The sequence below is a fragment of the Heliangelus exortis genome, chromosome 22 (genome assembly GCF_036169615.1).
Source record: "Heliangelus exortis chromosome 22, bHelExo1.hap1, whole genome shotgun sequence".
Taxonomy (NCBI): Eukaryota; Metazoa; Chordata; class Aves; order Apodiformes; family Trochilidae; genus Heliangelus; species Heliangelus exortis.
Genome location: NC_092443.1, coordinates 7,365,137 through 7,390,231, shown reverse-complemented (window position 1 = coordinate 7,390,231; position 25,095 = coordinate 7,365,137). Strand labels below are relative to the sequence as shown.

The 25,095-nt window shown below is 41.0% G+C and overlaps 1 protein-coding gene across 8 annotated transcripts in view; it reads right to left on the bottom strand.

The window, feature by feature from the left end:
- Positions 1–229: 229 nt before the first annotated feature.
- DENND1A (DENN domain containing 1A) overlaps positions 230–25,095 on the bottom strand; it is a 163,798-nt gene continuing 138,932 nt past the window's right edge. For 2 of the 8 annotated variants that reach the window (XM_071766185.1, XM_071766188.1), the window contains 5 exons: positions 17,585–17,644; positions 13,708–13,796; positions 6,246–6,374; positions 4,162–4,417; positions 230–3,284 (listed from right to left, as the gene is read on the bottom strand). In XM_071766185.1, the coding sequence (XP_071622286.1) occupies positions 1,962–3,284; positions 4,162–4,417; positions 6,246–6,374; positions 13,708–13,796; positions 17,585–17,644 (1,857 nt within the window). In that variant the 3' untranslated portion in view covers positions 230–1,961. Of the gene's footprint in view, positions 3,285–4,161; positions 4,418–6,245; positions 6,375–13,707; positions 13,797–17,584; positions 17,645–17,753; positions 18,656–25,095 lie in introns of those variants that run through there. The other 6 variants (XM_071766186.1, XM_071766187.1, XM_071766189.1 and 3 more) reach the window with 6 other exon arrangements.

The window sequence follows — 25,095 nt, the reverse complement described above, 5'->3', positions numbered from 1 at the left end:
ATTGGCCTACTCAGTACATCATCAGGCTGTGACATTAACATCTTTGACAAAGAGGATGTGAAATGCAAATGGCATGTCATATGCAGAACTTTCTGATGCCTGTACGTATCCACCATAATTGAGAAAGTTTTATCATTGAGCTTATAGGGAGATCTGAAATTTCAGACAGAATTTACACATAACTTTCATCATTCTGAACTTATAAAAAAAAAATAATGGAGCTATTAACTTAGACTTTCAATATTTTACTATGCAATACTAAAACATCTGTCTTCCAACACAAAAAGAAAATACAAATCCAACTGAATGTCTTGTCAGAGTACCAGTACTTTATAGAAATGCAATATTCATGTAATTCTATGGTCTTTCCCAAACTGTTGGTGTTTCAGATATTAAATTTTTCTTTCGTACTGCACAGACTCAAACGCACAGACAGCCATTTTCATACACGAGGATAAGAAAACTCCCAAGATTATATGCATAAAATAGATACATTGGAAATCGGATAAAGCTTTACAAGAATTTCCCCAACTGTCCAAAGTGATTTCCTTTATCAAAGGCTTAATGGTGATGTGATTACCTCTTCTAGAGTAACATGATTTACATCAGATTGTGCCCTAATACAAAACAAAAAAGCACCACTTAAGTTAAACCAAGACGACTGCAAAGACAGCAGGTTTGATACAGGATGCTAAGAATAAGATGAAAGTTCTTGAGAATCCTATTGCCACAGATAAGTGTCTGAGAAAATCCCAATGAACGTACCCTTTAACCTTTCCATTGCATTTTTGTACTTCATGATCTCATGGTCCGTGTCACAGTCCAGTTAATGCCTTGTTCCACCAGGCAGAGCTTCTCATCAGCAGTGAGATAAAGACTCTGGTTCTCCAGACCCAAATGAGATCCCAGAGCTTCAAGGCAGCAATCAGCACTCCTGAGGGCTGGGGGTGACAGACACCTGGCAGGGACTGACCCCCCGAGCTGGGCTCAGGCTGGGGCTGTGCAGAGGAGCTGCAGCTTTCATCTTGTCAGCACACTGCCATTTAACTTGAACTCATCAGCTTTTATGCCCCATTTTAAATTTCTTTTTGTTTGTTTAAATAATCGAGTCAGCTATTGTTACATCCCATTCATATACTGCCATCTCTAATATTTATAGATAGTATTAACATACACATTATACAAGAACTAGGATATGCTTTATGGCCTCTATCTTCTGATGTATTAAACAAAAAAAAAAACAAACCCAAAACTATCAAAATCCCCTCGCAAAAAGAAAGTAAATTGCTGGTGTTTCCAGTTTCTCAACAGAAATGCAGGACCAAACCCTGAGCAACTGCTCTGTGCTGTGGTTTTGTTGCAGCAAAGAAATAGCACAATTCTGCACCAGAGGCCCCTGTTTCCTCTCAGTGCCAACATGCAGGGGGAGGGAATTCAAACATCTGCATCTAAAGCTCACCCAAAGCTGTAACTAAATGAATGTGGTTTCCAGACAGGACAAACTCTGAGCCCCCTGACTCTGCTCTTCACATGAGAAAGCAAAACACTACAGCTCTGTGTGTAATGCAAGCAAACCCAACACCTCTCAGCCAGGCAGAGGAACCCTGGACTGTGTGCCTGACCACGCTCCCTGCCCTGCTGAGAACTGGAAACAGGAGGGAGGGAACTTCTGCTTCAGTAGTATTGAAAAGCTGTGTGTGGAAAACCAAACCAAACCCAATTACCTTCGTGCTTTGGTCAGTGCAAGTCATGGGGGTTTGCAGTGGTGGAGAGTGAGGTGACCTGGACAATGGGGGGACTGAATTTGGGGCAAAAAGCACTGGTGTGTGAATCAGCACGGAGATGGTCCTGCAGCTATCCTGGCACATTTCCAGAAAAGAAATACTTGGTTTTATGCTGGCTCAAAAAAACTGAAACAACCCTCTGTCAGTTCCAAAGGGCTACCAAAAGGACACTGAGTGTTACTCAAATGTTTCCCATCGCTTTCTGAGCTGCTCAACCTTACCTGGTGTGGATGACACGTCTTGCTTCGTCTTTTTTAACAAATCTTCAAATGGATCTTTTGTCTCCTCAGATTTTGAGGACAGTAACACTGACTCTAATCCCTTAGTTGGCCTGGAAGGTATCAATGGGTGTTCGTTAGACAGGAGAGCTACTGCTTGTTTCGGATCTGCCTTTGAGCTGGACTGGCCTGCCTGCAATGTTCTGGTTTTGGGAGGGCCACTTAAACGTGCAGGCTGTAGAGTGTTTGCTGGGGAAGGGCTGTGGCTCCCCAGCAGTAAGGAGCTGGCTGGGGGCACAGCTGGAGCCTGGCTAAACAAGTTTGGCATGGAGAGCGTTGAAATGTTTGGTTGAGGTCTTTGTGGTGGGTAGAAGCTAGAATGAGGTGTTATGAAGCTAGAGCTGTAAGCGTGACCTAAAGAGGGGGTGAAAGAGCCTCTCGGGGGTCTAACTAGAGACACTGAAAAGGCTCCTGGCATTGTTTGTGTGAATGGATTAGGAGAGGGCTGTAAAAAAGGTGGTGGTGCTTGGGAAGGATAACCAAGTGGCTGGACAAATGGTGCAGCTGGAGAAGGCACAAAGTCACCTGCCACTGAGACAAAGCCACCTGCAGAAGGTGGAGTGGCTGAGCTTTGCAGGCTGCAGGGACCTTGCTGTGAGCCAGTGCCTTGCCAGCTGTCTGTCTTCAGTGGATCCAGAAGACTAAGAAGGAAGTCACTTTCAGTACCTGCGTTATCTGTCTTCACCTTGACAGGCTGGAGCATCTCAACAGTGCTGGTAGGACTGGACAAAAGCTGAGAGGGATGAGAGGAACAGTTTACAGACTGCTGGATTTCAGGGTCTATGGACACACTACCAGCTCCAAAGGGCTCTAGGGTAAGACCTGAAACCAAGTGGCTACGTCCTGCAGCATGGGTGGTGAGACGCTCTGTCGGCCCGGCTGCAGTCTGATGCTTGGAAGCTCTGGGTGCTGGGGGTGGTGGCACTATCCCCAGTTCAGGAGTTTTTCTTCCCTGTGGCCTTGGAATGGTGATGTTGCCTTGAATGGCAGGATTTGATTCATCCTTTTCTGCAGGAGCCAGAATGCTGTCTCTGCTCTGGGGTCTCTCTGTGACTGGTGGGATGTTACCAAGTGCAGTCGAGGGTCTTTCTGATGAACTTTGGGAGTACTTGGTAGGAACAGCCATGTCATCATGACCCATGCTCCACAACTTGTTGTAAGGGTGAGACAGTTTCATGGTTGGCACAATCCTGTTCCTCTCAGACACACCAAGATCCATTCTCTGCAAGAAAACATAAAAAAAGACCTTAACTTTTATTGATCTCCTCACAAGACAGCATAAAGTGAAGCCAGGCTGCTGAGCTCCAAGTGGAAGGAGATCTGTGCACAGACTGAACACTGGAGAGGGAACAGCCTAGAAGGACAGACAGGAAAACAGAGGCAGGGCTCTGAGGTTTTAATTCCAGCTCTGTCTCCAATGAGTTGTTCAGCTGTGACATACTGTGGCATCTGTTGTTAGCCAAGTAAGGGACACATACCTTTATCTAAGGTAAAGAAATAGAGAAGCTTTAATTGCTGCATGGGAAAAGCTGTCAAATGAAATATCCAGATAAAACACTATATTAAATATTATTATAAGGTAGAAATGACCTTTCTTCCATGTCACATAAAAATCTCAAGAGCCTGCTTTAGTTTGTCACTTAGTTGTCACTAAGTTGCATTTATTCAGTGAAGTTCCTCATAAGGAATCTCCACAATCTCGACAGTTCAAGTGATGCCTAGACCACAATGGCCAAATTAAAAGAAGGTTGCATAAAAACCATGCAGTTTGGAGAGGATTTGAAAATTCCCAGGTATTGATTCCCACTGCTCAGCATCAGCTTCTAACATAAGTCTGTGTGACAGCCAATGGACAAAACAGATTCTGAGAAACAGGGCAAATATTTCCTCCTCTAGAAGTGAAGGCTGTAGATCTAGTGGGAAAAGTCATTGTCTTTTAATGGGGTTCCATTCTGATAAATTTTTAATTCAGAAATGAACTTTGAAATGCATAAACAAATGGCTGGATAATAGATGCATCTACTCAATAATGCAAAAATGTTTCTCAGAGAATGATGGAAGACAGCCAGACCTAGCTCTGTGAAAGCCCCTCTCCAAACCTGGTACTCAAAGGTGCAGCGCTCATCTCCCTCCTCCTTGGGTGTCCGCAGGTCCTCCAGGCTCTTTGCTTGGCTGAGAGGCTGGGGATGTGTTTTGACTTCTAAGCTTGGGAAAATGTCCTCAAGGAGGTTGATTTCTGTGTGCTTGCTTGAGAGCAGTGGGCTTGGAGGCAGAGCCTGTCGTGATGTTTCTGGACTGACCACCTCCTCCCCATCAGCACTATCAGATTCTTTCAGGGTCCGGTACGGCTGAGGCCTGGGGGAGAAAAAACAATCATGGTGCAAACAATTGTCCAATATTTTATTAGGAAATAGAACAAAGTGGGAAGTGCTCAGAGGGAAGCTGCCATCATGCAGGTAAAGTCAGGCTGATGAAGGACCTCTCCTGGAGCATGAATAACTGGGCCCTATGTCCCTGGCAGGCAGCCACGGCCACTGTGCTCAGACCCTTTACACCACAAGTCAGAGCCAGTGCAGTGCCAAGTGCCCTGTGTTCTGCAGGCACTTACATTATCTTGCTTCAAGCTAACTCAGCACAGAACATAATTCAGTGTTTTCCTGCTGTAATTGGTAACACTGTGCAGAGTTCCATGATTACACTGGTGTCATCTTATCAGGAAACAACACAATCCATTACAGAGACACCTATTTTACATTTACAGCCAAGACCGAGTTAGCAGGATGCACACACCTCAGCAAAAAAATGAGCACCAGCAGATTTGCATAGTGGTTCTGTGCACAGAGAACAGCAGCATAATGTGCATCCAATTAATAACAAGAAGTGCCACACATATCAGTGGTGATTGGCATTTGACTGGCAGCCAGTTTTACTCTGGCATTTAAACAAGGTTTCAATCAAACAAAAATATTTGTGAGACCTGCAAAAGCTGATATTATGGAAGAATCCTCCTCCTCCCTCCATATTTTAGTATAATATATCTAGATCATGCAAGCTATAAACAGCCCATCTGATTTCATTTAACATACATAAAGCAGGCACTGAGCTAGCAACATGTGGATGTAGTAGTGCAGGTACAAGACAGACAGCTATGGTACATGTACATATCCTTAGGAAGAAGGCCACCTTGCAAATCTTGGCCTCATCTTTACTCTCTCACATCCTATGTGCTCATCTGCTAAGCATTAGCTCACACTGCAAAAAACCCCAGAGGAATATTCTGCAAACAAACCATTTTAGTGGCCTGGCCTCCTCCACCCTGAGCACAAGAGGGTGGGAACATTTTTCTGGCCCTTTGCTACTGAACCTCTGTGTCTGTCTCCCCGCTCTCCAGCTGGCAGCCTCTGTCCCCAGCCCAGTCTCACACCTGCAGCCAGTGGTTCCAGGAGCTGAGAGGCAACACTCCTGCCCCTCACACAGCACCCTGGGCAGGAGCCAGAGCCCTGCAGCTCCATCCCACACCTCTCACAGAGCAGTGGCTGCAGCACGGCCAAGCTGCTCAGCACTGTGTTTCAAAATGGCCAAGTGAGAGAGGTGTGGGAATTCACAACAATTTACAAACCAAGAAGCTGGCTATGAATACTGCAGGGAGCAAACCCAACAAACTGCTCCCTGCCTGGTGTATAATTTTAGGTCAGACTGCACAGAGGACATCTGTGTGACAGCTCCCCATCTCACTGAGGAGGTGGCACTTGTCAGAACCAAGAGGCTGGGACCAAGCAAGTAAAACTAGGAAATGCCAGTAACTGCTCTAAAACCCAGCTCACAGGATGACCCAAAAAGCACAGCCAGCAGTGCACAAGGAAGAATGGCAGAAGGTTTGGACAGGAACACAAGCAGCACACTGGAACAAAGGGCAGGTGGAAAGGTTACACCCCACAGAGCTCGAGTCAGTGTAACACCATAGGCCGTGTGTCACTGCACAGTGCTTCATGCAGGAGGATGATTTTGCATGCTGCTAAAAATCCACACAAACAAGCAGGAGAAATGCTGAACATTCATCAAGCACCATACAGAGGCTGCTGGACCATCCCCAAAATTCCAAGTGCAGGAGCAGGCACCCTGACCAATGCAATCCCCATTCCTCAGAGACTGGATTAATACAATGAAAGAATAAAGGATAGACCATTCAAAAGGAGCAGAGAAGAAAAAGTTTTCTGAGAAGCCCAAGACAGGATCCTCTTCCTGCTGAAATTCATCATCAGAAGAGTCCTCAGAGAGGAAGACTGTATAGTGTCGCATGGGCTTTACAAGGCTGAGGGAAACAGGAAGAGAAAAGGAAGTTATCAAGTTGTCACAGACAAAGCTCCGAGGAGAGAAACCAAGTGATTTGCAGGCTCTTAAGTAATTCCTGAATGTGATTGACTGACTGCTGCTGAAGGGGCTCAGAGGGTCAATACTCAACTCTGCTTTCTGGCAGAAAACACAACTCTTCCAAAAATGTCTAAGGTGCTGTCTGGAAGGGTAGGAAGATGTGCAATCACACTAATGTTGTTAAAGAAGCCAGGAGCAGGGTATTTAAACAGAAATACACTGGAAAGAAAAGTCTGAAGACCATGAAGAAATAAATAGCAAATATTGCCTCATTTTTAATGCTAAAATATCCCCATCTTTATCAAAGCATGAAGCAAAGGCCACAGTTCATTCCCCTCTGAAACACTGAAGCCCTGGGTGGAAAAAGAACTTATAGAAAACATATTCCCACAAATCAAATATTAATACAAATGCTTCACAAGTAACTGAAAGCAATAAAAGCACATCAGGATTTACCAGCACTAATCAGAGGCCTCTACACCACAGCCCAGTGCTTTTCCACCTACTTAAACTCAAGGACAACATTGTGTAAAGCCACCAAAACTATATGCACTTACAACAGAATACATACTCAATTTTTAACAGTCCCTGGTTCTCATTTATCCTCACCATTTCAGTTGTATTCTGGTGTATCCAAGTGCGTGTGAGTGGAAATGAGAAAAACAAGAAAACCTCTTTTCAAAGGCATCACAAACCACCTTTATGTGTCTTATGGACCAAACAATGGGCTGAAGAGCACTGAGAGATATTGCTAGAGAGCACCATCACTTAAAGGGTTCTTTGCTTCCCCTCATCACTGGAACAACAGAAGAGAGATCACTGGGATCATAAAAGCAAACACTGTTTCTCACCATCCAAATGAGGTCTCTTCCCAAACATCTTTATTTTGTCATGCACAGATCACTGATAACATCCCAGTTATTGCAGTGAATCAAATCGTGCATGTGACTGACACAAAGCAACACCCAGAAGGGATGGCAGACTCATTCTGCTACTGCCAAGGTCCAGAATAGAACTGTTATTTCAGTGTAAGCAGAAGCAGTCTGACCACGTGGAGCAAAGGGCAGGTCCCCATGCCACGGGCAGTGTGGAGCACTGCAGATGTGTCACACCACTGTGCACAGTACAGATCAGACCAGGACGTGCTGAAATCAGAACAGGACCAAAAGTGTGGGCAGAAGAAGTTTGATCTCCTATCTTTGTAGTAAAGATTTACTAACAACCTACCTCTGGTGGCACTTGAATTCATAATCAGCCTTCATAATCTAGTTCTTTTGTCTCAGTCACTAAATAACTATATTATAAAGTTATAAAAATCAGCTCGAAAGATTAGGTCAGAGAAAGAAAAGTTGGACACACAGACAGCTCAAGAGGGCCCGAGCTGCCACTATGAATAAATGTTTATTCACAATCAGGTCAGAGCTAATTAATAAAAAGTCTAAAATAGTGGCAGCAGTGGATTCAGCTGATAGTGTTAAATCATAGTCTGTGGTACTCCAATTAAAGCTGTTGCATAGCTGTTCTTTTCCTCTCTCCTGCTGTACTAGGCATCCAGGGGAAGTGAATGTAGAGCCACTCATTTTCCTAATGCAGTACTACTGCATTAGGAAAAATCTGATCTAATGTTTTTTTACCTTCCTTTTTTCCCCTTTTATTTTTACAAAAGTTACTATTACACAAAAGTTTCAATTTACATTAACCAAAGGCTCCACCTAAAATAAAACAGAAATCAATGATACTTGAAAACCATTTGTTTTCTGAACTTACATACGTGTCTTTTTGTCTTAGGAAATCACCCAAAATTATTTCCAGAAATCAAGAGTAATATTGAATTTTCATACATCTTGCTGATAGAACTACACATTTGGTCACTACACATAAAAGTATATTGGTACAGCTGCCCTTAAAGCACTCTCTCTGACCCCTTTTGTTTGCCTTCAAATCACACTAAATTCAAATGTATTTTGTCTGTGTGCATGTACAAACTATGAAGAAATAATACAGGATCTTGTTGGCCAGATCATCAATTGCACTTCAGTGCAGCTCAGTGCAAAGAAGATTAAATATATAGCAAGTTAATACACCCTGGTTTTATTGCCATTGCAAGACTCCTTAAATGAAAGTGGGATCTCATAATTAGAAAAAAGCAAGCACTTAAGTTTCACCGTTGGTGTTCTCTGTGAGAGATTCTGGTCCAAGATAAGGGATGAAGAATCTAAAATCGTTCAAGTTTAAATTTTTTATTAGCTTGAGGCGGTGGAATCCAAAAAAAGTGCCTCTTCCCTCATTAACCCAATTCGGCAACTCTCCTGCAGTCTGCCACCCACCACTTGCTAGAATTCCCTACACAAAGAGCTGTCTGTGAAGAGGCAGGTCACAGCCAGCCCGGCTGCCAGGCAGGCACCGCTGCGGGCTTAGATGGAAAAAAGGATGTGTCCGTCACAGCTACAACCCTCATCATCTCCACATGACTGCACCAGCTCCTGCCTACCTAATCTCTTAGCTGAGTTACCATGCAGATGACTTGCTGATCTCTTTCTAATGTTTAGTTTAACATGTCTTCAGTTAGCACCAGCATATGACAGTACTGACAGCCGTGGCTGTTCCTTTTTAAATATCATGTCAGAAACACAGTGCAATAAAGCTGGGGATGCGCTCCGTGGCTCTGCGTGCCATTATGAGAGTGTGGGTTTCTTTTTTAATGAGGAAGATCTGCATCTCAGGAGCTTTTTTCATGTGTCAGGATGCATGGACAAATCAGCAGCACATCACACTGGCCAAAAATGAAATGCTGACAAATGTAGATATTTCAAATTTAATTGACACCTAAATGTACTTGAGACAGAAAAAAAAAGTATATACAGAAAATGTGAATACAGGATATGGGAATTACTAAGGAGAACTGTAATAATTTTAAAGCATATTTTTGCTAGGAAAAAATTATATCTGTGTGTTGTATTAACTTTGTTGCTTTTTCCTGATGATAGAGATTACGGTACAAAGGACTTGTAGTCCTCATTGTCCTAGAAAGTGATTCCCAAATTTGAGGGAGGCTTTTTTTTTTTTTTACTTAATGTGTTTTTAAAAAGAATAGCTATACAGCAGCTCTAGGGAATTAAGGAATTTGTCCCTCTTAGACAGTAAAATGAAGAGAATGAGGGATTTGGATGCATTGGCTTTTTCTTGCCAGTATGAAATAGGAGATTTGGGACTGAGGGGATTACCTAGAAACTATTCAATCTGAACAAAGCACAGACCTATCACTGGAATTCCTTCCTGCATATTCTGAATATTCAGTACACATGAGTGTGAGTGAACAAAAATAATGAAGTATCTACTTGATTTTTAAAGTGTCACTTTGTATACTGTGAATGTTCATAGGAGTTGAGTATTTCCAGAAAAATATTAGCATAAAGGATATTTTAAAGAAAATCATCAAAAACATATCACAAGTCATCCACAAGGTAGGAAAGCCAACAGCTTGTGATCACTAAACACAGGGAAGGCAGGTAACTAATTGTTTTGCAGGTTTTATAAACTTTTTACAAATTTTCTAGAGTTGGAAATATTAATGATGAATTTACAGTGGTGATGCCCCTGCCTGCTCTGAAAGCTCCAGATTCCAGAGTCTACAAAGTCATTTCACATTGCTGCACTCAGTACACTAAGGACCCATTCACCAATTTCCCCCTGCAGCTATCACAGCCTTTACAAAGGAAAACTGCAGACACCCACAGGCTCACTGCAAAGCTGGGAGCAGGAGCAGCCCCCCAGATGGACATATTTTGTAACCCACCTTACTGGAAAGGTGGGAGAGCCAGGGAGATCAGGGTCCCAAAGGGCAGCCCTGCCTGCCTTGTGCTATGGTTCTTGTTTGGCAAGGCAGAGCCAAAGCAGGGCAGCTCTCTGTGCTTTTCCTTCCTGTCTGCTGTCCCTTTGCACCACCTGCAATGTAACCTGGCTGCTCCTACACCCACTGAGGAACCAAAGTGTAAGTGAGCTGCCTGCAGTGCTTTCTTTCTGATTCCCACCATCCTTGCCCATCCAGGTACTTTCTGGCTTAGTGTTCTTCCTAAGCTGAGGTCTTTGCTTGCAGTGATGCCATGGAAAACCTTTACCATACACAAATTCTGTGTGGCAGAGCTCCGAGAGCCTGGTTACAATAACTGAACTTTAAGTGCTTTAATAAGCCTGTATCATTTAACACAGCCATCATGCTGACTTCATACTAAATTCAGTGTAATAAGCCACCACTGCACTGCAGCCTATTTTCATTCATATGATATGAGGGAAAAAGCCATTAGCTTCTCCACTAAGTCCTACCTGACTTCTGGAAAGCCATAATGAAGTGCTGCAGCTCTGACATGGGTTTAGCCAGCCCAAGAGCCTTTTGACACGCTGTTAATTGTGAGCCTGACCCTCTGATTTCCTATTTTAATTTCCTCCCACTCTGCATGCCCTGGAAGCCAGCTAGTTGCTACTTACAGAAGACAGATCCTAGAGCACTGGGGAAGCCTATTCTACATTTAATAGGAAATCTTGCTGTGGTGTAAAAGAGAGCTCTCAAAAAAACTGCCTAGCTGTTAGAAATGCAACATCTTATTTCTGTGAACAACTAATTTGTGTTTAAGGAGGCAGGTCCCACGTGTCTAGGATAGCCCCAGGTGGTAATTCAGCATTCTCGACTACAAATCCTTCCAGTTACTTCATAACTGAAAAAGTTTTTTTAAAATTTATACATTTAAAATCTAATTACATTTAAAAAATAATCACAAGCTTTGAATTATTGATTAAATTGTAAAAAAAACCAAAACCAAACAAAACACTTTCTACCAAAATAGAAAAAAAAAATTACTGAAAATTTTGGTAGGGGAAACAATAGTCCTTCTACCATCTCTTTAAATGTATCAGTTTAACAGCAGACACTAGCAATAATCTTAGGTTTTCTTTGGAGCTACTGCTGCTCCCATCTGTGTTTCAATTTAAGACTTATTAGAAAATGAGCACCCCTAGAGCAATGTTTTTCTTTCATTAAAAAAATTAACTTGTTACCAAAGATACAAACTCCCTTGTATTACAAGAAATGCATTAATAAATGTAAGAACTTAAAGGATGTCTATGCAATGGTTTCCTTCAATGTATCACTATCATTAGTGGAGGTATTATGTTTATGTTTATTTCTGTTTAGATACTGGCAGGAACTGAAAATACAAGTTAGCAGTAAGCCACACTGGAATGTCAAGGAGCTTTTGAATGCAAATATGCATAATGCTTCATATGGAACACATAATGGTTAAATTGACTCAATTATCCTTCACCTCTATGCAGCAGGTTACCATATTGAATATTAAGAAAAAACTTTTATTAACAAAGTTCTCATAATCTTTGTGCAGGGACAGCTTCCGCTCTCTAACAGCAGAGGCCCTTTTGCAGGATGTGCAATCTACTCCACAAGAGGGCAACCAAATTCCACTATAAAATAGATAAATAATTCTGTAGAATTTAAGTGACCATTCATTTTAGCCAGAAGTCAGAGTATCTGCCCATCCTAGAGTGGCTGGAAAAAAGCTACTTACATTTGGGCAGCAGGAGGGGTCCCAACCTCCACCTATTTTTTGCCTCAAATTGTGGCGACAGAGAACTGGTACATGGGTGAGGAAAAGGTGTGTTTAAAAAAAAAAAACAACCATTTTTCTTTTTATGGGATTTTTGTACCTTCAGATACAGCAAATATCCTGTAATCTTGGGCATCAGCTGAAGCATTTACCTTTACTGACAACACAGTAACCACAGCCTGGGACATAAATCCTGTGAAGTGGCCATGTTACAGCCAGTTACAGTTACTCTGTGCTGTGGAGATGAATTACAAGGAAATCTCAGTGACAGATTAGATCAGTGCAACCATCTTGCAGCCCCTGAGTCTTTTGCTTGTAGCCTGTGAGCAGTTCCATTTTGACTTCCCATGCTAAGGCTGCACTGCCACAATACTGGACATTTGGGAACTTTTGGAAACACCACTCACTGTTCAAGGACACTATCAAAGATGCTTCACATGTGGAGAATTCCATTTTAATCTTGTCAAATGACATGAAAAGTGTACACTGGCACTTGCTGTGCTTACCTTGCTACTCACTTGTCTCCTCTGTGTGCCAAGCAGCTCTGTCCCTACTCCAGCCACATTTTCACACCTTTTCCTAAGATCAACTGACCCAGGCAAAAGGCACATTTCTTAATGCTGCCCAAATCTGAACTGAAAGGAGGCAACCTGCTTATACCCACCCTTCAAAATGCAGCTAATGGCAGACTCCATCTCCAATCAGAACTCAGGGCTGTTGAATCTTTTGCACTCTGGATTTAAAATTACTCAGATTTTTCAAAATGTGTATTGATGCAGCCTACACATGTATTTGTCACACACAGTACTGCCTTTTGGGCTAGGCTGGTAAGGCTCAATGTATCCATTCTCTTTCTAGGTTTTTACTCATGGCCTTTTGTTTAACACAACTCTGGCAAGGCATTAAGAGTATCTGCAACAATACACAGTGGAGTTTTTGTAAAAATCACTTCAATGTGTGACATTCATGAAGCTACCTGAAAAAATCTCTCCAAGGTAACATATACTGTTTATATGAACAAGAGAAAAGTTGGAAACCAACAAATTTCATTCACTAGCAGTAAGCTACAGCAGTACAACTTACATGCAATACTACTCCTGTTTACTTCATAGTCAAACCTGAAGAAATGGTAAATTTTCTTGTACTATGCAAGAGCTTTAAGCTCTACAACTCTTCACTATAGAGCTTATTACAGACCTTCTGTTAACAGGACTCTAACAAGCATGAGACACAATCCTTACTGCCATCACTATAAACCAAACGATTCTGTATCTTCCAGGTAAAGCCTGGCAAGAACAGTGGATTTTCAGGGATGTGGCTAGAAGTTTCATTTGAAGTATAGTTCAAAACTACAAAGAAAAGAACAAAACTCAAAAACTTGAAAACTTCCACTGAACAGGCTGAACATCTAATTTGCTAATTCAGAGCAGATTACATCTAGTTTGATAGTCCAGAATATTTTCCAGTAAAGTGAACTTTGGTTTCTTGATTTTTCAAACTTCCTCTAAAGTGTTCCAAAAATTAAAATCCGAGTTTTCTGTTAGCTAAAAAATTACCTTGATCCGTAGTGTTTTTTTGATTTCTCCTTTGGCTAGATCCAGTCCTGAATGCACTATTTGCTGGTGCAATTAGAGAGAAGCAGAGCAGCAAAGTACTTACTGTTCTGGACTAGAAACTGAAGTCCTTCGTCCTTCCACAGCAATATTGCTCCTGGGTCTCTTAACAACATGAGGTCTTGGAGGGCGAACCTATCACATACACACACAGAGAATATTTCATCAGATACTTCAAGGTGGTGAAACACCAGATAGAAATAACAAAATACCCGTAACCACTGTTATCTTAAAGGTATCTTCCTTTCAGAATTGCTTTCAAGCTTCTTTATTTTTTGCACCTACAGATGAACACAGGTATCCAAATGAATAGAGAGTATGAATATAAACTACAGGGCCCCACAGATTCCTTGAGGACAAAAAAACCTCACGTTTTTGAATAGCAAGTAGTAACACACATGCTTGTCACACTCCCTGAGCGGGTGCTCCTGTAACAGTCACAATGCAGAGAGAGCTGGTAAAGGCCAATAACCAAAGTGCTCTTTGGATGACTGATGAATTTGTTTGCAATGACACAATAGATGGAGATTTCCTCCCAACTCACCAAGTTTTCGTTGGGTTTTGTTTTGTATTGGGTTTGGCTTTTGGGGTGTGTGTGTTTGTGTGTTTGTTTGTTCTTTGGTTGCTCTTTTTTGTTTTGTTTATTTTGTTTTGAGGGTTTTTTTTGTTGTTGTTTTGTTTTTTTTGTTTTCAATTATTAACTGTTGGAGGGTAGGGTGTCTCTGGGTTGGTTTGTTGGGTTTTTTTCCAGGTTCGTAAATCTCAAATTTTCTTGCCAGGAAAAAGGCACTGAATTGTGTGCAGTGTTTCTGCACTCCACAACAGTATGCAGAAAATAGTAACAGAATTATTGTACTGAATTTTCATTACAAAGGAAATTGTGTACAGCAGACATGATGAAGAAATCCAGAGACATACTGCCACTGTTTCTTAGGAAAAAGGGCTTATAAAAAGGTCAGATGTTAAGGTCTTGAAGATCAGTCCCCACACAAGGCTGCTCCTCTCTACAATAAAGACGGCTTAAGAATGTGAATTTATGGCAGGAATGGAAGGATTAAGTTTGTGGCAACTTCAACTGAACTTGCAACGTGGTGAAACATGGGGAAAAGAACAACAGAGCTAATTAGAGGAGCTGAGCTGTCAGAGTGCAGCTGAATGGCTCGGTGCCAACAAACAAAAGGAATGGGCTGGCAATCAGCAGGATCGATGAAGAATACTGCTTCATTAGGGCTGATAAAACAGAGAGAGAGCAAGCAAGAGAGAGCCAGTGTGAGCAAGAGAGTGAGTGTGTGCAAGAGAGGGGAGAGAAGCAAAGGGAAGTGGGGGGAGAAGAGCACGAGAAGGAGAAAGAGGAAAAGAGAGGAAGAAAGAATCCTGTTTAATTAAATCTGAGCTGGAAGATGATGCATAAAGCTGGCTTGTCATCATGCTGTGAACACTTGCACCTTTGGGGTGGTACCCTGGGGGAGTGATGGTGATGAGGGAGAGAGATGAGAGTTCTGGATGGCTGCAGGGGGCCGCCCGACCAGTCCAGTGTGGGGTGACACACTAAGCAGGATTTAGAGCATTGTTCATGGGGGGCTGCAGGGAAAAAGCCAGGAAACCAAGCCAATTCCTTGCTGGATTTTGAGCCTTATGTAGGCAAACAGGCAAGGTCAAATAACTAATAAATTCCAAAGTACAAAAGAAATCCAATTACATGAGCATGCAGCCAAAAGAATACAGGTATTCATCCAGTACAGAAGGGTTAAATGTATTTATTACTGTCCCCATCAACTTTATGCACAATTATTATGTATCAACTTTTTCTAATTGAAGTTTCCAAATGGCCACTAGTAATCCAAACCTATTAATTATAAGAAACAATCATCTCTCTTTCTTAATACCACCACAACTCATTTCCAAAACAGCAGAATGTGAAGAACACGTCTGTTCTGTTTCCTTAACCTTTCTTTGGTCTGTGTTTTTTGTTTTTACTATTAGTAATGACTCATATTGCAAGGTCTGGTACCCAAAGATTCCTCCTCACAACAGATATACCCTGCAAACAGTACCTCTCAGGAATTTTGCTATTATGTGGACTTCACTGGAAGAGGGACATGGTCTCCTCATTGGGTGCCTGCTGTAAAAGGCTAGGATAACTTACTTGCTGATACCCACCTCTGTAACACATGCCAAGACTAAGAGAGGGAACAAGCAGTCTGCACAAAGTATTATTTACACACAAAAATGTGTTTCAACTATTAAAAGCCAAATAACAGTTCTGAACAACAACAAATTTATGTATATTTAGTACAAGCGTATTTTTTTGTGATTATAATAATTTACATTTATCTTGAATTTCCTCTTGATGAATGAAACATTTCTGTTCCACTTACTGACACAGCTAGATGAATGCAACAGGAGCTTTTATTATTACATTCCCAACCTTTTATCAATTTCATTGGGAGCAAAGACAGTTGACACAAACACATTACAGGGAGAACTATTAATGCACTACAGCTGGGAGATTAAACAGTCTTAGCAGGCCTTTGATGTAATAAAATTACTTAATCTGAACAATACTGTTCAGCAACTTCTGCAGAGGAATTGCACTGGTGTGTCCTCATACACCTGCCAACACACACCAAAGGGCTATGGAGCACTGTGGGAACCCCACCACCCCATGGAAAGTTTGTTCTGAGTGCAATGTCTCTGGGACAGTCTCCCAGGTCAGTTATGTTTACAAGAACACACATAAGCACAGTCAATGCTACCTTTCAAACAGAAAAAAAATAGAAAGATTCAGAGATTGAATTCACAAAAATGACCCTGTTAAGCTAAACACCCAGAGTTAAAGAGAGGAAAAGAAACACACATGCTGTTGAATGTAACACAGGGACATGCACCAAAGACCAAAAGTTAACACACACCCGAGTGCACTTGTTAACCAGTTGCCTGCTCATCCAAAATGTATTTTTAACAAGTTTTAGCAAGATTAGATTTGAAAACTTGCATCTCTCTTTCTTATGTCTGTACATGTATGTATAAGGAAGCAAGGACTAAGATGTATTTGCCATTTGGAGGAATTATATTCATAATAAACACCACCCCTCCTAAACTGCTATAGTTTACCTGTACTGCAGGGGAAAAAAGTAAAAATCACTGGTACAGATCCAGGACACTTTCTGGTCTTAAAGCCATCTGGCATAGTTAATACCTAACAATTGTCCTACAGTTAGTGTTTTGAATGAAAAACTGCTGAGATAAAGTATCCCTGCCTACTACAGTACAGGTACTGCACTAAGAATAATGTCTGTGTTGTTCTTCTTCCTCTGACCAACATGCTGTGCCCACATTTTTTATGCTATGTAATTACATACAGTCCTAGCTTGCATTTTAAATTAACATGGACTATATATGTATATCATCCATAACGTGGTACTAATGTTCTCCTGCCCAAATATAGACTTTGTTTCCTTCATGTGTATTCACTCATCTATTCCACTGAGAAAAAAATAAGTGTCCCAAACTGATTTAAAGCATAACTTGCAGAGAATAAATACTTTCTCTTCAGACATATGCTTCCTTTCATATTTGAGCTTAGTGCAAGTCTTCAAAAGTCCACTGGCTAAAAACTTACATACCAGCCTAGCAAGACTTTTTAAGAAATCACTGCAAAAGTAAAAACAAACATTGCAACAGCAGCATCAGTTACCTGCAGAACTGACTGAAAGCTGCAGAAGTCGCCAAAGAAAAGCAGAATAAATGCAGGTCCCAGGGCTGTGCCGCAGCAGAGAAGAAGGGAGTTTAGGAGCATAATTCACACATTGGTTTTTTGCAAAGTTTTACAATCCAAACTACCAAGGTTTAGTAATGCTACTAACAGCATAGTTCAGGCAGTGTTAAGCTGTGGCAGTGAAACAAAGCTACCAGCTACTCACGGGCCTAGATGACCGCTGTATCTTTGGAGGCGGTGGCCGAGGTGGACGGAGTCTTTGCTGCTGTATCAAAGTGGAGACTAAATTAAACAGTCACCTACACCAAAATACCCCTGGTTTTGTGGCAAAAGCAGTATGAGAGGATGACAACACGTGATTTACCTGAGTTTTTTTCCCCTCCCAAAAGAGTGACAAGCCTCATGCTCTACCTGCCTGCTGATGTTGAACCAAAGGTAGCACCATGAGCACTCCAGGCCAGGTCATCCAAAATTTATTGAGACAACAGAGACACTCAAGGTTGATTCTTGGACCTCCAGGTCCAAGTGTTCTAGACACCACTGATGTAAACAGAAAGAACCCCACAAAGCAGGATGCTTAAAAAAGCTTTCACTAAAGTATCAAGAGCAATTTTAGCACTTGCACAAACTTACGGTAGAGGCCTTAAAGCAGCAAAGTCATTTAAGAGCATGGGAAAAAAACTTCATACAAATGAACTTGTCATACACTTAAAGATGATCACATGTTGAGATACTGTACAGGTTTAAATGCATTGCCTAGAGCAAAGTGTGTACTGTAATTGTAAATGAAACTTAAAGCTTCATCACCAACTGCTCTAACAAAGACACAGCCATGTATTAAGATGCCTATTTTTGTCTCTTTTTTCTTTTTTATTTTTTTATATTAGCAGTTGCCTAACTCGTTGCTTTGTAGCAGCACTGGAGATATTCCAGTTCCAGAGCCAGCAGCATGCCTCTCCTCACACAGATGGCATCTTAAGGTAGAGCCTGTTAGACAAGTAACCCACTGACAATTAACGAGATTTTAAATAAAACCATCTGAAAGAACAACTTTGATATTGAGAACAAGATGAAAGCCCATGCCCGTTCTGTGGCAGCTTGTGCACATCTGCTTCCAGAGAGAAGATTCCTCAGTCAGGAGCACACAGGAATGTGTCTCAGCACCTGCTTGACCAGATGACTGCAACTGCACCACTGCTCCCAGCCACAACACCTTCCAAAGACAAAGTCCCATCAGCTGTGCAGAGGAGCAGGAACTGGCAGTGGGAGTCTGCTTCTTCAGACAGAAAAAGAAAGCTTGTGCAGATTACTGCATTTCTCTGCAAAAAATATTCCAGATTTGTCTCTCAGCAGTTCTTAAACTTCTTGCTAGCACAGCCTGTATTCTAGATTGACAGACATTCTCTCCCAACTATCATCACACTGTGTAATAGTAAACTCCAGCCCACCCTTTTTCACACCATTTTAATTCTCTTCTTACATCTCTTCAGACTTTTCTTTCAAATTTCCCATTAAATTATACTTTTGCATTGGTTCATTTCTCCTTGTGTTGTGAATGAAGGAGTACCTGACAGCACACATGTACTTGGCTCAGCTTTTTGGGGTAGAAAACAAAAAAGACACTCTGGATAAAGAGCTGAGGCCAGAATTATTCCCTCTGACAGCTTCCCTCTGTATTTTCCAAGAAAGCAAGTATGAAAACAAAGAGAACAAAGAGAAATGACAGGGTGGCAAGCTGAGGTGGCTGCCATTAGCCCTGCTGAACTGTTTCCCTTCTGTACCTATTACACAATTCAGTCACAGAAGCCGAGTTACACCTCTCTGTATCTTCCTATTGCTCCTCCTCAGACTGAGAGCACAATCTTAAAATATTATTTAATTGTTATGTAGCATAATCACTTTGTTAATGAACAGCTGAAAAAAAAAATTTTGCACTTTTCTAGTTACTTAAGACTCTCACTTACTACTTAGAAACTTTAGGTAAAGTATTTGATGAGAAAAACAGGTGCAATCATTATTAATTTATTTAAAAATTTTTATGCCTCCAAACACAAGTCAGAGAGTACACAAAAGAGTAAAAGCATTAGCTCTCCACTAACTATGGAAAGGGAAATAGTGTGGCTTAAATCAGTGCTGCAAAGCACCCATGAGAATAAGCAAAGGGCACTGAGGAATAACTGACGTGGAGGCCCACCAAGAGGTAACAGTTCTGTGCCCTTTACCAGAGCTTCATTTTTAATGCTGATGTTAGTATCTGTCACCAGAATGGGATAAGCAAGTATATTCCAACTATATGAAGGCCATATTTACTGGAAAAGCCACTGATTTGAAGTTAATTTGTTAATGCAGCAAAACACGTTGTTTCTAAAAGGTCAGTAGGGGAAGCTGTGTTGGAATATCAGCTTAATTACCTGTGCTGTAAGGATGAATGGGTACAAAACAGCACAGCCTACATTGCTAAAAGCTGCTAAACTGCTATTGCAGGTATGTTCCTAAATCTGTATGCTCTAGGTTTTTCCCTATGAAAGGAACAAATGTCTAAATTAGCACTTTCTTACCAATTGCTGTTTACCACTTTTCAATCGAGATATTTTCTTAATTGTCTTGTTATAAATACTTCTAAAGCAACAAGACCAAAAATTTGCAGAAAGCCAATTTTACAACTGCACATCTGGTGTGGTTTTACTAATTACCAAACAAGTGATTTTAAGCTATGAGATGCTGGAGGGAAAAAGAAAATCTTACATGCACTTTTACACTGTAAAAATACAACTTGAAAATTATAGATCTCACATTTCATCAAGAAGCTATTATAGACTGAAGGAACTTTAACCATACAGCTATTTAGGTTGTTTTACTACTCGAGAAAACATTATGATAAGATCATTTTTTGGTCTGTGATCTAACAGCTCATAAGATTATCTCAAATTAATAGTGGATGTCTGTTGAGATTTATTTTAAAGTGGTATTCAAAACAAAGCCTTTACAAGTAAGTTGGAGGTGCTATTTCATGCAGCAACAAATGCAACAAGAAAAAAATCCATAAAGGAAACATAATTAGATAAAAAATGGTTTGTCAGTACACACAGAATTTCTCTTTCTCAATGAGTGAGGGGTGTTTCTAATAATTTTACAAACAAAGCTTTCTACATCAATATCCTATTTCCCCCAGAAATTCAGGACTTGTGTAAAGTGTTAGCAGGTCTTCATGACAATCAGACAGGGGAGAGATTTACTTTCCTGAAGGTACCCATGCTCAAACACCAAGCTACAAAAGGTCTTAAGTGCTGACTTTAGAAGACTATGTGGGACCTCAACTGAACATTCAGTAACAGCAGAGGGAAAAAAAAAAAAATAGAAAAGTGCTGGTGTTGGAATAACTCTGAAAAAAATGTATGGTACCTAAGAAGATTCAGTACAGAAAGCAGATGGAATCTATGAGGAAGCTGTTTTATTAATCCATCCAGATCCCTGCACAGTGCACACACTACTTTTACATACTCCCATATGTACAGCTCACAAACTGGGATGACAAGAACAGTGTATGCTTTACAGCATATATTTTTAATTTACACTCTGAAATACTTCAACAGAAATCTGCTGGGTCCTGTGATAAAAATAATCTCCATGTTTTAAGGGATGCCTCTTTATTCAAGCTGTGTTTGTAGATTGGGAAGGTAGAATGAATCTCACAAAAATGTAGTAATGTCTACAGCTGTGACAAGAATTTATCAAAGGGGCAGAAATTGTACAATTGAACACCCTGATTAGTTTAATGAGAAAAACAAGGATTATCTCCTCGTCTTTCTAGCCAGAAATCTTCTGTCACTAATAGACAGTATGGGAAGAAAATGATTGGTAGGTGCCTATAAGGTCCTTTTTTCCCTGGTACTGAATCAGGATTTTTATTTCAGGTGTGTGAGTCGTATCTGGTGTCAGGGGGTTCATCCCAAAGCCACTGAGGGGAAACTCACTCTTCACTAGAGGGGAAGAAATGGTTTCTCTCAATCTACCTTTGCTTCTTCTCTCTCCCTGCTGTAACAAAATCTGTCCTTCCTAATTATGGGGGAAAAAAATCTCTTTTTATCTAGATACAGAGCACTGCTACCTCATCCTCATTTGGCAGTGTTGATAATGTCCATCTATTAATCTCATAGTGTGCTGACAATTCCAGAAGAGCTAATTTTTAAAAATATTAAATGTTATAATGTATAATATACCACAGTTTCATTTCAATCTAGGGTTTGCATGGTACTAACCAGATGTAGATCTCTGCTAAGCCAAGAAAGAAGGCAGAAGCATGGTATCAGGATCATGTATATCTTGTCAAGTGAAATGGTTCCACCAGGATGAAGCAAACAGGCTTACTGGCTATGTCTTGTCATCTGCTTATTATGGACGAGTGCCAGGGACAGAAAATCCTAAAACCATACATTACTCTACTGTGGATTATTACTGTTTAGAACTGATGGTATTCTAAAAACACATGGCTTAAATAATGAACCCCTTAGCTGCACAACTGATTGGTATTTTATTCCTTTTGTCTACAATTACAGGAAAAAGTAAGAATTCTGAGAATCAGATGGATACCTTTTTCTGTGTGTGCAGGAAGTGCTGAGTAGACAGAACAGCCAGGGCAGGCCCCAGAGTAGCACATGTTCTTGTATGATGCTGATGGGAGGAATTGATGGGGTAATTTGCAATGATTCACAAGCTTAAATGCAAAGACTTTTTTTTTTTTTTTTTTTTTTTTTTTGTCCAAGAAGGTATCAGAGAAAAACTTTCTACTTAGAGAATGGCTTTGAAGTAAATTTCTTTGAGATATTCAAAGACTACTGCAACCCTTTTCACCTTCTCTCCTTGTCCCTTAGGGCAACCACTGGTGACTTAGTAACATCTTTTGGTTTCTCTTTGATACTTTATCACCTGCTTTTCCACCTAATCTTTTGCACTAGATTTTTTATGGACCCTGTAATAGCAGCAGAATCCTGCCAAACCCATGCCCCAGTCTCAGATGGAACACACAGGTATGTTCATGGTACCATGGCATGTGTAATGCTCCCAGAACAACACATCCTATGGATTCTACATCACATTATACACCTAAACCCAAAGCAGCACAACTTCCATTAGCACAAGCAGATAATAAAATCATAATTGTCTGTTACATTACTGCATGTTGAAAGGGCCATGTAAGAAAAATTATTGAACTTGTTGAACCATGCCCTTTCTGGACTGCTAGCAAAACCACCAGGAGGTTTTCTTCAGAACTATTCACAGAGACAGAACAGGGAAGGGTTTGAGAGGCAATCGCATTGAGATTACGTTCAAATTTCCAAAGAAGTTCTACCAAAATGAAGTATATTTTGCAGTGGCATGTTTTCATTTTTTCTGTTGCTCAACATACATGGATGGAGCGACACGTTGCATAAAATCCCAGACCCCAGGAATGTATTTATCCCTGTGTGTTAAAGCCTATCCATCTACTATCTCAGCAGAGTTTAAAATCACAGCTAATAGGTTAACAACTGTTTTTCTTCTGCTTCAAATGAAGAATATCAGAAAGCTGGGGGAATATTCGGCTTCCCAATTTGTACTGACTGCTCACTGCTACCTGCAATGTCTGTTTGACAGGACTGACATTTTGTACTGCTGTGAGATGGGAAAACGTGTGACATTTTTATTCCTGGTGGCGTACGCCCTTGTAATGATCAGCCCCGGTCGATGTGCTCACTGCAGCAGCCCCGAGCCCTCGGAGAACAAACAGGAACTGAGGGTGCCAGCAGTGGGGCTGCCTTATTAAACACCACCAGGATCCTAACGAAGAGCAACTGCTGGAAAATCTCACTGTCAAATCCTCAAGGACATTGTCAACGTGGAACTAACTACATATATTTTTCATTTAAAATACCGGAAAATCCAGCAATGCAATATTAAATATAAGGGAAAAAAAGCTGCACTGCTTTGTGTGGGTTTTCTTTTTTTTTTTTTTTTTAAACTGGTCACTTTGTCGGCTTTACATGGGGCTTTGAGGGCCTGATACTGGAATTCAAATCAGGGAGATTATGCAACCCTCATGATTTCAAATGTTGGAAAATGGACCCATGCCTTAATATTTTTTAGCAACTATTTCTCTTGAGCAAGCAGAACACTTGTACAGAAAATAAAATTAAAAAAAAAGAAGAGGAAAAAAGAAAAAAAGAAAAAAAGAGGAAAAAAAGAGAAAAGAAAGAGATGGTCTCATGTAAAGAGTTCTATACACAGCAATGACTACTGGCTCCACTCAGCTTCTTCATTCACTAAGGAAGTCTGCATCATCAGGGGGACAGTCCTCTGCACAGCCTCACAGAAGTACATATGGCTCTTGGATCTGAAGCATGGCACTCTGCAAGTTTTACTTGGTATTAATCAGTCCAGTTCTGAAGGGCAAATCCAAAAAATCCTGACCAAACAAGCAATCACAGTGGGTTAGCAGTTAGAATCATATGTTTCACATACCCTCTCTCCCTTCAATCTTCTAGTTTAATCTGGGGCCCAGAGGTCAATTCAGACAGTTCTGGCCTAACTGCACATATCAGCATAATAAGTAATACGTAAGAAGCTTCTGGATGCTGATCTACATTGATAGACTAAGCAAGTCATCCATAGGACCCTTTGAGCTTTTCTCAAGTTGTCAATCTAGGTGATTTGGTTAGCCTTGCATGCGCTGATGTATTTATTTTATATGCATGAATTATTTATAAAGCACAATTCTTCTTCTAGATGCCAGCCATGATGGACCAAGATACTCTCTACCAGGTATTTATGGGTTCCCTCAACATAACAAGACTAACAAGGAAATTCTGCAGACATGTTACAGCTGCAGTTGCTTGTCACAGAGCCCCAGGAGGTCAGCTCAACCACAGTATTTTCTTCATACATCCAACCATTATGGCATCTGACTTGCATGCACCCAGGGCAGTAAATTTATTCTGAAAAACCCTGTTTAAGGGTTGAAATGCCAAGACAGTTGGAAAACACAAAAAACCACAGCCTGGAATGTGCTTTTTCATGGATGAACACTTCTGCTGGACGCAGGACTGCAGCCACATAATCTCGCTGCGAAGAACGAATTCCTACATAGCACAAGCTGCATACCTACTCCACTGCTGTGGCAGCAGCAGAAGACATAGCTGTCTGGTTGCTCATTAGAAAATACTGGCAAGTGAGTGCATGAGAGGCAGTAACCTTTGGGTATGCTCTGCAGGTGGTGTACATCTTCCTAAAGAGAGCGCCAGGTCTCACTTGTCAAATATTTACACGCATGACAAGAGTGCAAGCCTTTTACCTAGCTAACTCCTATCCCATGGATTGCCATTTCTGAAATCTGGCACACCACAAAGCAGAATTTCCATCAAATGAATTATTTTCTTGGACTTTGACTTTGTTTTTACTCCCCTGACTAAGAACACTGCCTGCTAAGAACCTGATGGGACATTTGAGTAGTCTCAAGCACACATTAGAGGAAGTGTTTGTGGGCCAGTACATTTGCCTTTCTTGCAAGGTGAACAGCAGTGAATTCCTTTCTGAAAAGGGCACTCAAAGAGAAGAGCAAGAAGGAGTTAGGGTTAGAAGGAGTTAGAAGAAGAAGGAGTTAGAAATATGCATTCTGAAGAAAAAACAGTTTTAAAGAACTGAGCATTTACTTTTGCTAAATTCACAAAGAATCAAATGGAG